The following is a 16,142-nucleotide window of genomic DNA, read 5'->3' as shown; positions in this document are numbered from 1 at the left end:
CCTTTAAAAAATTATTTTTATTTAAAAAATTTTTTTTAAGTTTGTTTTGACAAAGACAGCACGAGTGGGGGAAGGGCAGCTAGAGAGGGAGAGGGAGAATCCCAAGCAGGCTCTGTGCTACCAGCACTGAGCCCGATGTGGGGCTTGAACCCACAGAGCTGTGATACCATGACCTGAGCTGAAACCAAGAATCTGATCCTTAACCGACTAAGCCACCCAGGCGCCCCAACCTTTAAAAAATTTTTAATGTTTATTTTTGAGAGAGAGAGAGACAGTGTGCGACTGGGAAGAGGGGCATAGAGAGAGGGAGACACAGAATCCATAGCAGGCTCCAGGCTCTGAGCTGTCAGTCCAGAGCCTGATGTGGGGTTCAAACTCAAACTGCAAGATCACGACCTGAGCCAAAGTCAGATGCTTAACCGACTGAGCCACCCAGGTGCCCCAATAAACATTTTTTTTTAAAAGAAAAAGATGACTTAAATAGATGGGAAGATACATCATATTATGTGTTGGAAGACTCTATTATAAATGTCAGTTCTCTCCAAATTGATCTGTATATTCAACACAATCCCAATCAATATCTGGAATAATTTTTTGTAGAAATTGACAAGCTGATTTTAAAAATACAAAGAAATGCAAAGGCTCTAGATAAGCTAAAACAGTTTTGAAAAAGAACAGACTTGGAGGATAGGATGTTCACTGCCTGGTTTCAAAAATTATTATTAAGCCATAGTCATAGCAGTTTGGTGCTTTTGAAAGGATACACAAATAGATCAGTGGAACACTAGAGAGTTCAGAAATAGATCCACACATATATTGTGAATTGATTTTTAACAGAAGTCTACTATTTTTCAGTGAGGAAAGAAAAAGTCTTTTAAAATGATGCTGGATCAACTAGATGTCCATATAGAAGAAAATTAACATTGACTCCTACTTTAGTCTATGAAAAAAGATGAAATCATAAATGTAAATATGAAAGCTATAAAGAAAACATAGAGTAATCTTAGTATGGGCAGAAGTTTCTTAAGAATACAAAACAATAGGGGCGCCTGGGTGGCGCAGTCGGTTAAGCGTCCGACTTCAGCCAGGTCACGATCTCGCGGTCCGTGAGTTCGAGCCCCGCGTCAGGCTCTGGGCTGATGGCTCAGAGCCTGGAGCCTGTTTCCGATTCTGTGTCTCCCTCTCTCTCTGCCCCTCCCCCGTTCATGCTCTGTCTCTCTCTGTCCCAAAAAAATAAATAAAAAACGTTGAAAAAAAAAAATTTAAAAAGAATACAAAACAATAAACCACACATACACAAAAAGGATAAAGACTTCATCAAAAGTAAAACTTCTGCTCTTCAGAAGATACTGTTAAGCAAATGAAAAGGCAGTCTACACACTGGGAGTATGTGTATGTATGTGTATGTGTGTACATACACACACACACACACACACACACACACACACACACGTATTTTAACTCTTAAAACTCCGTAAAAAACAATTTTCTAGAATGGGCAAAGACCCACTTCACAAAAGAAGCTATGATGGCAAGTAAACACATGAACTATAACTCATTGGGAAAATGCAAATTAAAACTAAATGAAATTAAAACTGCAAATTGAAACTGTAAATGAAAACACTTTGGGATCGTGTTGGTAGTTTCTTACAATGTTAAACATATATATCAGCTGCTTATGCCCTGGCAGTTCCACTGTTAGGTATTTATTCAAGTGCAGTAAAATATATATTTATACAAAGATTTTTACATAAATGTTCATCACAACTTTATTCATCAAAGCCAAAAATTTGAAGTAACCTAAATGACCATTAAGAAATGAAAGAATAAGTAAATTGTTGTATAATGAACGCGAATCTCATAGACATGGTGTTGACGGGTGGAGGCAGGGGGTGGAGACAACAGAAGAGTGTTAATTGTGTAGTGCGCGCGCGCATGTGGAATATTCTCAAAAACTTAACCTGTGATGAAATCATTGATTACGTAGAGCCAAAGACAAAGATGGTGTTTTTCTCTGCAAAAAGAGGCATAATGGGAATATTCTACATCTTGATTGTGGTGGCAGTTACATAGGTGTATATATCTGTCAGAACTCATCTAACTATACTTAAAATACATGCATTTTATTGCCTGTACATTATAGCTCAAAGTTAACTTAGGAGAAATGAAGTATTGGACTACCTCATTATGCCAAAAATAGCTTTCATCCCCTATGTAATTCATTGGGCTTATTTGAAAATTTCACATAGAATATTTTATTCCCAAAGCCTGGAAAAATTAATAACAGGAATTAGTATATTTTTAACTTTAAATGGAAGATAGCATAGATGAAGAAGAAAAAAAAAGAACCAGAAATTTACATTTGAAACTTAACAGTTTGGACACCTAATTTGGGATACATTTTTAGTAAGAGATTCTTCTAGCATAGCTAATGTTTTTCTTGAAGAATAAAAATCTAAGTGTTTTCAGTGTGAGTTCAATAAACATGGAAAAGATAAAGTACCAAAGAATCCTTGTTCTAAATTGCTACAAGTTTTCTTGGATTTGCTGTGATCATTAGTTGTCATGCATGCAGCTGTTCACATAATTAGGCCATGTGCACAAGTGTTTGTTAGCAAATTTCAGTCCTATAGTTATTCGCTTCACTAAATCTGTACTGTGACCTGCTACTGTGTTCGTTTCCCAGGTTATGTTGTGTGGCATGCAGGAGGTTGACTTGGCAGATTGGCAGAGAAATACTGTGTATCGTCATTATACAAGAAACAGCAAGCAGATCATTTGGTTTTGGCAGGTATTTGCTTTTATCTTTTTGAAACAAAGTGTTCAAAGAAAATGTTTTACCATGAAACAGTAGTTTAAAAAAAGTTCATTTTTAAAATTGAACCTGCCATTTGAATTCCAAATCAGAAGTGAAGAGTTTATTGTTTTTTTTGTCTTCCTAAATGGGAGAATGAATGACAGGATCTTCTTTAAGTAATAGTTTAATGGTAATACTTGTAGGTGTAGCATTTTTTCCCCCAGTAGTATCATAGCATTCTAAAAATTCTACTTAGTTCTGGAAGTAAATGAGGAAGTATGGGTTTTTTTTTTTAAATGAGAAAGTCAGTGCAGATACATAATTCCTGTGAAGGTGATAATAGGCTAGGGAATGAGAATGATCTGGAGGATAATGTCCAAGAATGACTTCCTTTTCTCTTTCCCTCCCTTGGGTCCCTTTCTTTGTTTTGTTGGTGTTTTAGCTTAAACTACAATAGGGTGGTCTCATCCAAGTGCTGCAATACTAATATTGAAGCAAAGTTTATTTTATTAGATTTTGCATTTTGTGTGTTTGAGAATTTAAAATCTTTAGGCCAGGGATTTTCTTCACATAAATCTAATTGAGACTCATTTGAGCAGTTTAGCGACGGAACTTCTCGTATACCTATGCTTAACTTTCACTTTCAAGTGAAAACTAAGCCTGGGACTTAGATTTACTAGAAGTGGAATCTTTTTGTAAGGATATGTGTCATTTATTTATTAATTAATACTTTAAAGAAGTGTAGACACTTGTAGAAATTTATCTTATGTACTTCAGCATATGCAAAATGGCACTTACTATTTATTGCACCATTATTGGTATACTAACAGAGACCTGAAACACCTAAATGTCTGTTGGGAGGGGACTAAGTAAATAAATTATGATATATCTGCTCTGTAATTCTGTACCTTGTAATCATTCTTTTACTTTTTTTTTTAATTTGCTTATTTTTGAGAGAGAGAGAGAGAGAGAGCAAGCAGGGGAGGGTTAGGGAAAGAGGGAGACACAGAATCCGTAGCAGGCTCCAGGCTCTAAGCTGTCAGCACAGATCCGATGTGGGGCTTGAACCCACAGACTGAGATCATGACCTGAGCTGAAGTCGGATGCCCAACTGACTGAGCCATCCAGGCACCCTAGCATTCTTTCACTTCTTTTAATGCAAATTAATAAAAATATTGGAAAATATGTTTCAGTAGTTTTGAAGGGGAAAGGAACCTGTGTATAATGTGCTATTTGGTTAAAAGGAAAATTTACATTCTGTATATTCAAAGTGTATGTTGGTACAGCTGACCCTTGAACAATAAAGGGTTTGAGTTGTGCTAGTCTGCTTCTGTGCAAATTTTTTATAGCACAGTACTGTAAATGTTTCTGTAGCTTCTTTTATTACAAAAATATAGTATATGATATATATACAAAAATATGTGTTAATTGGTTATCAGTAAGGGTTCTGGTCAACAATAAGCTATTAAGTTTTGAGGTATCAAAATTTGAATGTGGATTTTCCCAAAATTTCAACTACATGGGGTATCCGCACCTCTAACTGCTGCATTGTTCAGTGGTCAACTGTATATGAATATAGCGTCTTTGAAAAAAGGTAGAGAAAACTGGCAGCAAGGTGTGAAAGCTGTTCTTGATGCTGTACCTTTTACTACCTTTCAGTTCTGTACTGGGTGCTGTGTATATCTATTACCATTTATAAAAACTAAACAAGGGCCACCTGGCTCGCTCAGTCATAGAGCATGTGATTCTTGATCCTCAGGGTCAAGAGTTCAAGCCCCATGCTGGGCACAGAGCTTAGAAGAAATAAATAAATGAATAAAAAATCAAAAGGGAATAAACCCATTTTCAAGCCTAAAATATCTGAATTGCATCACATACAGAATGTATGCAGGTGTCTGCAGTCTTCCTTTTTAGGGTCTTTACTAGCTTCCTTACTAGTCAGGGACTACTAAGAACATGAAGTTCCCTGACTTTCCCTTGGACATTTGTATCTGTATACCTGAGAAGCTTCAGCTTGAGGTCCTATAAATCCAAATGAGTAGTTGTGTTTTGCAAATTGAGTTTGTTTTAGGGAAAGGGTTGGTTTATGCCAGACGTGGTAATGAGCAGTTTGTGTCTTGATGAAATGTGTACCTCAACACAGTTTTATGCAGAAGTGTTTTTGGTCATTATTAGCACTTTTTGTCTCATCCTTAGGTAATGTATATTCTTGTTTACTTTTTATAAATTTTATTTTTAGGATACATTTCTACTTTTAGACTGCTCCAAAAGTTGACTTGCCTTCTATTACAAGACAATCAGATCAATTCAAATCAGTATTCCACCACATTACACATTTATGTCTGTCTTTGAAAAGATAGTAAATGAACTAAATATTTTTAACAAAATGCATCCTTGTAGTTTTCAAGTATGAAGAATCCAAAGAGTTGTGTAAATAGTATCTAGTAGGAGAAAACAGATCAAACTATTGAGAATGGCGACTGTTATAAGGGCTAAACACACAAAAAGCATATAGCACAGAGGTAGGCAGGAGCCCTAACTAGGTGCTAGCTGTGATATTGTAGGCAAACAAACAACATCTGTCCTGGTTACCTTTTAGTGGTTTGACATTTATAAGCCTCCTGTTTCCTGTCTGTATGATGGATGTAATAATACTGATGGACAATCAGTGTTGTAATTGTGAGGATTAACTGAAGTAAGATCGCTGGTATATTTAACATGTGCCTAACCTTAATAATTCTTGAAGAAATTTAAGAACAATTTAAGTGTCTACTATTTTAATTACTGAAGATAATTTAGTATTTTAAAGTAAATTTGATTTTGTTACACAGTTTGTGAAAGAGACAGACAATGAAGTAAGGATGCGACTATTACAGTTTGTCACTGGAACCTGCCGTTTGCCTCTAGGAGGATTTGCTGAGCTTATGGGTAAATGCAGTTTTTCTGCAGTTTCTCTGTAGCTAACTTTGTGATGATAATGGCCTTTAGACATACAGTAGACTTGAATCTAAGGATTATTCTTCTGTGCTTTCTGTAGGGTATCTGCCAGAAGACTACTTAATGGTTACTATCAAGTACATTTGTAAGCCAATGAAAGTCTGCTTACATAGTCTGGTTGGCCATTGCTTTGCTCTTTAGGGTGATTGTGAAGGAGCAAAATTCTTTAGAGCTACGTCTCTTTCCACTAATTTAATTCCTGTTGCTGAATTTCTGCAGCAATAAGAAGCTTCTCTAGGCAGAAGCGATTTACATTGTATTCTGTGTCATTCATGATAATGTGGCATGTTCAGTCATTTAACTAGTTGTCAAAACCAAAAAGTTTAAAGGACCAGATAAATTTTGTCTTGTTTTCTTGATTTAGGAAGTAATGGGCCTCAAAAATTTTGTATTGAAAAAGTTGGCAAAGACACCTGGTTACCAAGAAGCCACACGTGGTAAGTTCAAGAATCCTAAATTGAAAGGTGAAAGTCAGAGAATGTTTTGTTTTTTTTTTAAATACATAAGACCCAGTATTAGTGCTTATTCATTAACGTAGCCAGAATTTCAATTTTTAGAACATACTGATTAATACGGCATTCTGTAACTAAACCCTTTGAAATGATTTCTGTTTGGTTAATATACTGAGAAATATATCTAGTGATTCACCAGTTATTTAGAGTAACCACTATGTATAATATACGATTGAAGTGCTTCCTGCCTTTTATGAAGTTTGCACTCCCCTGGGGGAGGGAGCACAAATGACAAGCAAGTAAGCTATTTGAATTCTAGGAAAGTCCTTCAAAGGAAATAAAGAGGGTGCTATAGATAAGAACCAGAGGGAACCTCTTCTAGGTTGTGTGGTCAGGGAGATTCTCAGCATAATGTTTGAGTTGGATAAATAGCATGCTGTGGGAAGAAACGGAAAAAGCACATTCTTTGTACAGGGACATTTCCAAAGACCTTGTAGTAAGAAATAATTTTTCAAGGAAATGAATGATGACTGGTGTCATTGGAACTTAGTGAATGAGGGGAGACTGGGATAAAAAGAATTTGGAAATTTAGGCAGGGCTAAATTATGTAGAACCTTGTAGGCTGTTACAAGTCACTTGGATTTCAATCTAAGGGTAGTGAGAAACCTTTGAAAAGTTTTAAATAGCAGCTAATGAGATTCAGGAAAAATCACTCTGGCAACAGAGGAGGAACTGGATTCAAGACCAAACGCAGGGAGATTAGTTAACAGAACTGTTTTAGTCATCCAGGGAAAAGAGGAGGATAATTTAGGAGGTACATGGTTCTTTTAGGAGGTGAGAACTATTTTCCTACTGAGCAGTTATTTGCCTTTTTATTGTTTTGACACTTGCATTTATGGTGCAGAAGCAATGGTAGATAAAACTAGTGCCTCAGCACAAATCAGGGCCGTGGCACCAAAATGCCGTCTCCATTGTTCAACATCACATACCTGCAGTTTAAAGCAGAAAGCAGAAAGCAAAAAAAAAAAAAAAATCTCTTTCAAGATTGTTCTTTATGAAGCAGTAAAATATACATATATGTGTGTGTATATATATATAGATACACACACACACACACACACATATATGTATACTAAATCTTGATGCTTGAGTATGTATCTCTTTAATATTCTGTATGACAAAATGAGAAGCCTGCATAAAGCACTTCTTATTCACACCAGAGAATTGTGGTTGTCTTGAGGGGAGGCTCTTTGGCAGTTGAGTTGAAAGCTGAACCAGCTTGCTCTTTTTGATGAAACACCGTTTTTATTTGAGAGAGTGACTGACAAACTGTTTATTCAGACGTGTATTTGGCAGACATTTTCTTGAAAAGTAATGAAGGAAGCTTATCACTTCAAGGGAAACAACTGACAGCATTTGTTGGCAATGATAAAAGTTGAGGTTTCAGGCAAAAATTAGAATTTGGGAGAACTTGTTTATACCATCATGAGCTTGAAAGCCTTCCCAAGACTTTCTGATGAGATTGGTGGTATTATTAAAAATGAGATTTTTTTCTATCATGTAATTTAATGTGTCAACATTTAGAAATACTTTATAACTTGGTGAATCACTGTTTCCAAATGACCAATGCATGATGTTATAAAATCATGCATGGGTAAAAAGAGCCATTCAGAGTACAAGATAAACCAATGGGTTTTACATAACAGAGTAGAAAAAGTTCTTTGGTATGATTTCAGAACCCATATTATGTATAATATTGCCAAATTTATTTAGTACAATAGTCAAGAATAATAGCCACAATGACCTGAAAAAACTAGAGTACATCTCTGTTTTCTAACCACATATCTGTGTGGGGGCAAATTTTCATATACTGTACTTAATATAATGCAACAAAATAAATGCACATATAAATATCAGAAACCAGTTGTCTTCTATTAGGCTAGACATCAAGATTTGCAAAAATATATAACAGGATCACTTTTTTTACCTTTTTTTTTTTGAAAATAGTCATTTTTATCAATAAACATAATTCACATAAACAGAGCTCGTGGGAATTTGCAATATTTTAAAGTGTGAAAAGGATCATAACCAAAAAAATTTGAGGACACCAGCCTAGATTAAATTGTTGAATCCAGTAAAGGAGAGATTGTTGAGGTAGATGAGAGAGTTCAGAACCAAAGAAAGATGAAAACAATTGAGATGCTGAGTAAAGGTTAAGGAATTAGCCTTTGATAAAACAGGAATACTTCCTTTGTTGTAATAGGAGAGGAAGAAATGTTGGATGTAAGCTGTAATTATCACTGTTGGTTTCTGTTTATTCAAAGTATGAAGTGAGGTCACTAAGAATGAAGAAAGTAAAAAAACTCTGAGGAGAATGAGAGTTGTCAGAGCAGACAAGTATCTACTAGAGAAATAAGGCTGAGAATGATGTGTGATATTGGATTGCCTACTTGGATCTGAAGTGACACCAATCTGTCTAGTTGTAGGATTCTCCCCTCCAGGAATTTTCAGCTGTTAGGTCCAAGGAGTGAAAACTAGAAGGCTGAATTTATTCAGTTTGAGTTTTGATTAGTTAAGTTCAAAAGGGGGAAGAGACAGGGATTTGAAAGTACTTGCAAGGTAGTGGATATAAGGATGGTCTGTAGCTTAAGTACAAAATAAGGACGGGAAGAGTCTGTGGACAGCTAGGATGGTGACAAAGTAATGGATTAATGGGTTAGCATTTTAATTGAAGGAAGCTGGAAAGACAGAATTGAGTTTTTGAGGGTGCCTGGGTGGCTCGGTTGGTTGAACATCTGACTCGATTTTGGCACAGGTCATGATCTCAGTCATGGGATCAAGCCCTGTGTCAGGCTGTGCTGGGCATGGAGTCCGCTTGAGATTCTCTCCCTCTCCCTCTGCCCCCACACCTTGTGCTTGTGCACTCAAAAAAAAAAAAAAAAAAAGTGGAATTTTTTTAATTAGAAATTTCCTGCTGGTGATGACAAGGTTCAAGGTATATTATCCTAAAGTCAGTAAATGAGAGGAACAGGTCACTGAAGATGAGAACTTGGGAGGTCATGCATGGGTGTTGCGTATCATCAAGTGAATGAGAGGACAACCATGAACCCAGGTGCCAGAACTTTCAGTGAATGAAAGGAATATGACCAAGAGGTCAACAGAGGGTAGCCAAAAGTTCAGAAAAAGGTTGCATAGCTAGATTGTATGTGCCTCACAGGAGGGAAGTTTTACTGCTTGGCTGCAGGGAAATGGTTATGTTTCATACTAGCTGGGTTTTTAGTTAAGGCAAGTTATTAAGACCTTAGAAAACTGCAAATCATAAAACAAGTTCAGAGGAATGGAGATCTGAGGTGGAAGAAAGGGAAAAGGTGAGGATTTAATTCAGATCAGTGGAATACAGTTAACGGTATTGGGATGAGAATTTGTATGAACATAGATCCCGAGACACCAGAGTTTAGTAGTGACAAAGGTAAACACTGCTATGATCTATGGCGGAAGTCTTGATAATTCTCGGAATGAGTTCTGCTGTCCTCTCCAATGCTTTGCTTATTGAGGTGGCCACTTTCAGAGCAGAGGCTGTATACACTGGTATAGAAAACCAACAGTCCATTGCAAAAGTATTGGTAGGGTCTTCCATTTTTATAGGTTAAGTAGAAGTATCAAATTTGACTCAGCTGGAACTAAAACAGTATTCTGATATCTATATAGTAAGTACCCTCTAAGATGAAGAGATTTTGGTGTGTCTCTGTCCTTTGGCTGGTGTCTTAAAATAGAACCCTGTTTCGGATGTTTTCAAGTAATGTACTTTCTTATGTAGTTAACTCAACATTTACTAAATGAAATGGATAAGTGTTAAAAGAGTAGGGATGACTGCCCCTCATGGGTGTTAGAACATAATGGAAGAAACTAGTCAGTCATAATACAGAGCAAAGAAAATGCTAAAAGCAAAATAAAAAGAGCTTATGGAGAGGAGAATTGTTAAGTCTGTATAAGATGCTCAAGGAGAATTCTTGGAGGAAGTTTTAGCATTTGGACTGCTTCTTAGTGAATTAGTATTTTCATACCGGGAAAAAGGTATTCCCGATCGTGAGAGAGCCATAAGAGCATGTCGTGAAACAGAAAAGCATGTGATATTTTGGGAAAACATTAAATTAATTGATGGGGGGCTATACCAAACAGCTTCCTTCCCCCATACCTTCAATCCATAGTAATTAGAAAACTAAGAGGGTTTTTTTTGTTTTTTGTAATGGAAGGCTCCATGAATTTGTGTTGTCATTCTTGTGCAGGAGCCATGCTAACCTCTGTATAGTTCCAATTTTAGAATAGCACAACAAAGGTTTTTTAAACTGGCAAGTCTTTTTTATGAAAGGACCTCTGTCAGTGATGTAATAAGGCTAGATGGGTTGTGGAGAAGTCAGGAAAAAAATGGATGCAAGATCAGTAGACAGGAAATTTTGATGGTCCATATAAGAGATGTTGGGGAAGTAGAGACACACAAGAGTGCAGTTGCCAACACAAACGATCTGGATGGAAGAGATACAGAGATTCAGTAAAGAGAAAGAATTTGGCAAAGGCTATATTTGAAAGATGTAAGAATTAGAAAGTGACTGGTTGTCTTAATATAGGACTGTATTGAAAAATTTTTTATTGACTTCAGCTATCAGTGTGACGGGGGCATGGGGGAGAGAAGGTACATGGTCTGCTTAATTGCTACCGTTAATAGATTTAACTTTTCATACAAAGAGAATAAAATGGTGTTCTCAGGCCATTTTAATTGGCTGCCTTGTTTCAGAAACTCAAAAGGCTCTTGATTATTAAGTTTCCTGACTCTTAAGCAGGAGTGGAGACAAGGGCAGAGGGATAGTAGTAGGAGGGAACCTAGATAATCTATAGAAATCTTCCATGTGAGAAAATGAAAATACAGAATGGTTTTACCTACATTAGAGCTGTTTCACTAGATAGAGGGGAAACTAAAACCCTAGACCCTCCCTCCACCCAAATCTTAATCCAGCTAAACAGAGCAGCGAATTCTTTTAAGTATGGCAGGAATGGAAGCACTAAAGTATGTATTTGTTTACTGGCTTCCCTCCCCCGCCCCGAAATATAAGTTCCACAAGGATAGGAACTTAGTTTTTTATCATTCTATCACCAGCTCCTGGACAAATATCTGATATATAATAGATTCTTAATAACTGGTAAGTGAATGAAATAAATGGACTTAAAAACCGAAGAGAAGTTAGAGGGACTTATGACAACTTGCAATGTCAGTTTTTTCTGGGAAATGTTAAAATATTTTTATGAGTAAAAAATCTGTATGTGTTAATATAATAGTAAATTGTTAGAATACCTCTGGCAAAATTTTTAGATCTCCTCTATCCATTTAGTTTGTCAAATGTGCTTTAAACAATATTGTATTAGAAATCTTTTCAGAGTTTGTTTTATTAAAAACACATCTGTTTTTGTTTTTGTTCAGTTTTAATCGCTTGGATCTACCACCATATAAGAGTTATGAACAACTAAAGGAAAAACTTCTTTTTGCAATAGAAGAGACAGAGGGATTTGGACAAGAATGAATGTGGCTTCTTGTCTTGGAGGAGCTCTTGCATTTAAATACCCCAGCCAAGAAAAATTGCACAGATAGTGTATATAAGCTGTTCATTCTGTACAGTGAATTTTCTGAACCTCTCAAAGTATAAATGTTTTCCGTTCTTCCACAGAAATATGCAAAACAGTTCATCCTTTTCTACTTTATTTATTGTTCCCTTGAAGTGACTGACTAGGAAAAAGATCATCCTTAAATTTTGAAGCAAGCAAGAGACTTTATTAAAAAATAAGTATATATCTATATAAGCATATATGATAATGGCTCTAGTTTTATAGAGCTCTGGGTATATTAAACATGACAGCCGTTCATTCAAAAGTAATCTGGATTTGCTTTACCTTGTTTCTATTATCCAGAGAAAAAAGTACAAATTGCTTCATGATCTTCTCCCTTACTTAACACCTCCTGAGGGTGTTTAGTTGCATGGCTGTTCAGGAAGGTATTAAGGGCTTAGGCCAAATCTTACTTTGAGTATGTTAAAAAAAATGCTGCTGGCTTTTCTGAAGACAGGCATTTGAACCTGTCAATTTGTTTTAAATAAGTACAATAGTTGAAAAATTTCCCTCTTTGCTATATCACTAATACAAAGTAATGAATGAAACCCTAACTTAAATGTAAGGCACATACTAGATCCAAAGCCATTTAGTTTATTCTAGAGATTGGAAAGAATTCATTAGGCAGCAAAGAGGTTTGTTTACATGTTACTTTGGGATGCTAGGTATTTGTGGAGTTAAAAAGAATCAGGTACTTGTGTACTTTGTTTTTAAATCTGTGATGTTCTTTAAATTTAACTCATAATAAATTGATGCAGTTTGATACTTAGGAACATACAATAAGGTAACGTGAACAATTTTGCTTTTGTGTTCAAAGTTTTGGTTTTATAAAACTGGATGGACTGAAGAGTTGTGTAAGCATTTGAACACTCAAATGAGTCTATTTTCTATTAGTGTTCGAATATCTTCATTCCTCTTAAATTCATGAAAATTTTATCTGAATTATATAAGCATATTAAAAAATCTTTTGGTTCCCCACCCCCCTTTTTACACAGATCATTATTTTTGTCCTAATAACTTTTTAATTTTTCATTATCAAGGGCATTTGCTGAACTACAAAGATGTATAACAAATTAAAATCTGATGTGAATGATATTAATGCTATTTTAGCAAACTGGGCTTCCTTACTAATACAGAAATTTTAATTTCCATTTGTATCATTTCAATATGCAGTGTAAATTTCATTCAGTTTTTTATAACGACGGAACGGACATCTTACAATGTTATGTGTAACATATTTAACTGCTAAGTACATACGGAAAATACTATACAATTTAATTTCCCTAAACAGTTTTTGTTTTGCCAAAATTTTATTTTTCTACATATTAGATTGTGTTCTGCACTTCAGAGTTCATAGTAAAGATGAAATAAAGGCAGTGATCCACTATGTTGAATAGACTCCTTTCCCAAATCCTAGTCTGACACTGGCTATTTTGAAGCATAAAGAATTAAAAACAAATGCTAATGTATATGGCATTATGTGACAGAGGGTGACCAATCTTCAAAAGGGCTAAGTTACACCATAGAAAGCACCACTGCTGAATGAATTTTGCCATGACAGAAGTTCTCGAACATCATTCAGTGGAGGTATGTGAGAATACAATTAGCAGATTTGACTGAAGACAGGCTTTCAGGGTGCTGAACCTCTATCCTTTCTTCAGGTAAGAAATTAGATGACGCTACACAGAACCCACAGACCAAACCAGCTTTCTGAAAAAAGCTATTTGGGAGAACTTATTAGGGCCTTCTACCTTTCATACCCAATTGCAGAAATCCAGGCCTACAGGCAGGATTTATTATGTCTTGATTTATATACTCAGTGGCAGTGAGAGAAACCAAAGATGTAGCCATCTCTCACCTTTTCCCCTGTCTTCCCATCCTGGTCCTGTGCTGCACTAGACAGGCTCACTATGCCTGAAATGAAAAAACAGGCAAAAACAATGAGGCTCAGAGACAGATTCATAGTTATTTCGTTTCAGCAAAACTTAACGGCACTACCAAACTGAGCCCAGTGAACGGATCACAGGAACAATAGTTTCATCAATCAGATTAGCTATCTTCCAAGGAGAGCAGCTACAAGGGTATTTTGGTTTTAGTGCTTCCTAGGCAGTTTAAGCTCAGAGAGTTATTAATAAACCTTTTGCGCCTTGCAGCCTTCAGTTAACCACCCACCTTTTCTCTTCAAAACTAGATAGGGTGGTATGTGTCAAAATACCACTAGGCAATTTTGCTTTTGTTAAAAATGACCCCTGACTGGTAAGTTGCATCTGGACTGGGAAATCTCCAGATACTTGATGCTGCTGTAAGGTCATTTTCTGAAATGTAAGGAGTCCTGACATTGACTTTCTGGCTAGCTGTGGTTCCTATCCTTACAGCTTTCTGAGTAAACTGGTGCCACATGAAGCCTTTTGCAGACTTTGAGTCTGAGGGTTTGGTTTAACCTAAGAAGATCCCCTGGTGAACCTGCAGAAGTAAAAAAATCTTCTCGTTGAAATATGTAGTTGAGAGAACAAAGGTCTTATAACACTCCCAGTTTTCTTAATCCATTGATCTTAAAAGCCAAACTTAAGATATTAACTGGGGATTTGGACATCTCAAGGGAAAAGCCCGGACCATATCAGAGCAGCTCACGAAGGCTCCTCTGTACCAAGTGTATTCTCCTCAGTCACAGGATAAAACACACTGTTCACTGCTCTCAGAGGGCAGTGCAATGGACCAGAACAGGGCATTCATTCAAATGGTGTCATGGCCCTTGACAAAGTAATCCACCCCTATTTTTTCTTCCCAACAATGCCCTGGCACATAGTCCAAAATAAATTTTACGGTGAATGTCACATGAAAGCAAAACAATACCCTCCCAAATAATGTAGTACCAAAAACACACATCAAAAAGTGGGATCTCCTGAATTCCAAAATCTCTCTTCCTAATCTCAACCAAGAACTCAGATAATACCATTTAAAAATATTTACTGATTGGGGCGCCTGGGTGGCTCAGTCGGTTAAGCGTCTGACTTCGGCTCAGGTCATGATCTCACCATGGGTTTGAGCCCCGCGTCGGGCTCTGTGCTGACAGCTCAGAGCCTGGAGCCTGTTTCAGATTCTGTGTCTCCCTCTCTGCCCCTCCCCTGTTCACTCTGTCTCAAGAATAAACAAAAAAAATTTTTTTTTTAATATTTACTGATAAATCCTTTACATGTTCTCTTTCATCGTCACAACTCCCTAAGGTTGGTGTGTCTGCTTTTTCTTTGTTGTGGTGATGCTTATAGGTAAGAAAGTGCATCTGAAAGAAGTCATTTTTACAAAGTCCATAGCTAGTTCACAGTCTGTGATTAAACACTCAGGAAAATTTTGCTAACAAGTTAACAGAGCTTTCAGATTTTTTATAGAGTAGCCACTTTTCAAATCCATATTTATTCTCAATCCTCAAAAGAACGAAATTAGGATACCCACAAGAAGAGGTAATTATAATCACCAACAGCCCATGTCTATAATATGTTAAGAATACTGCAAACATCTGTCCACATGCATGTGGGGAAATCAGCATCTCAAACTAGCAATCACGTCTGGAACATACACAAGAACAGTTAAGTGGGGACTGCACAGGAAGAAGAATAAATGGGGTCCTAGGGTTTTTTCCCAAAAGTAGTAGGTCTCACTGTGGGTGAGGAAATGCCAAGAACCACTGTAAAACCTGGTGAATCAAACTCCTGGAAAGTCAAAAAGTAGAGACAAAATGCACATAAATCAGAATCTTAAGAGCCATACCACATCTTGGAGAAGTGAGCTTATCCCTTATTAGAAGGAAGATAATAGCTCTATAAATTAGACCCAGCAACCACACACTCCTGGGTATGGATATAACTTGTACCTAATGTTCATAGGAGCCAAAGATTGGAAACAGCCTAAATACTCTTCAGTGAATGGTTAAACAGGTACACTAAATACAGTGAAAGAGAATCAACAGTGCAAAGGAATCAACCACTGACTAGATTTAGATCTTAAAGGAATTAGGTCAAATGAAAAAAACCAATTCTCAAAAGGTCACATACACTATGATTCCATTTTATGACACTCTTGAAGACAAAATTATAAAGGAGAGATTAGTGGTTACCAGGATTAGGGATGGTGGTAGGGAGGGAAGGTGGATGGGTGTGACCATAAAAGGATAGCACTAGAGTTTTTTGTGACTTGGTGGAACAGTTGTATAGCTTGATTGTAGTGTCAGCTAAAAATCTACATGT

At 36.5% G+C, this 16,142-nt stretch overlaps 1 protein-coding gene and 1 non-coding gene across 8 annotated transcripts in view; one reads left to right on the top strand and one right to left on the bottom strand.

Annotated features, from left to right (window-relative positions):
* Positions 1 to 13,288, top strand: part of WWP1 (WW domain containing E3 ubiquitin protein ligase 1) — a 134,954-nt gene extending 121,666 nt beyond the window's left edge. For all 7 annotated transcript variants that reach the window (XM_030303831.1, XM_032591890.1, XM_030303826.1 and 4 more), the window contains 4 exons: positions 2,687 to 2,791; positions 5,629 to 5,725; positions 6,159 to 6,231; positions 11,720 to 13,288. In XM_030303831.1, the coding sequence (XP_030159691.1) occupies positions 2,687 to 2,791; positions 5,629 to 5,725; positions 6,159 to 6,231; positions 11,720 to 11,819 (375 nt within the window). In that variant the 3' untranslated portion in view covers positions 11,820 to 13,288. The remainder of the gene's footprint in view (positions 1 to 2,686; positions 2,792 to 5,628; positions 5,726 to 6,158; positions 6,232 to 11,719) is intronic.
* Positions 10,487 to 10,590, bottom strand: LOC115506569. The gene has a single exon (XR_003966425.1). It is a non-coding gene; the product is annotated as a U6 spliceosomal RNA (small nuclear RNA).
* Positions 13,289 to 16,142: the final 2,854 nt, after the last annotated feature.

This window comes from Lynx canadensis, chromosome F2 (genome assembly GCF_007474595.2).
Source record: "Lynx canadensis isolate LIC74 chromosome F2, mLynCan4.pri.v2, whole genome shotgun sequence".
Classification (NCBI taxonomy): Eukaryota; Metazoa; Chordata; class Mammalia; order Carnivora; family Felidae; genus Lynx; species Lynx canadensis.
Note: the sequence above shows the minus strand (reverse complement) of the source record. Positions and strands in the feature narration are given on the sequence as shown.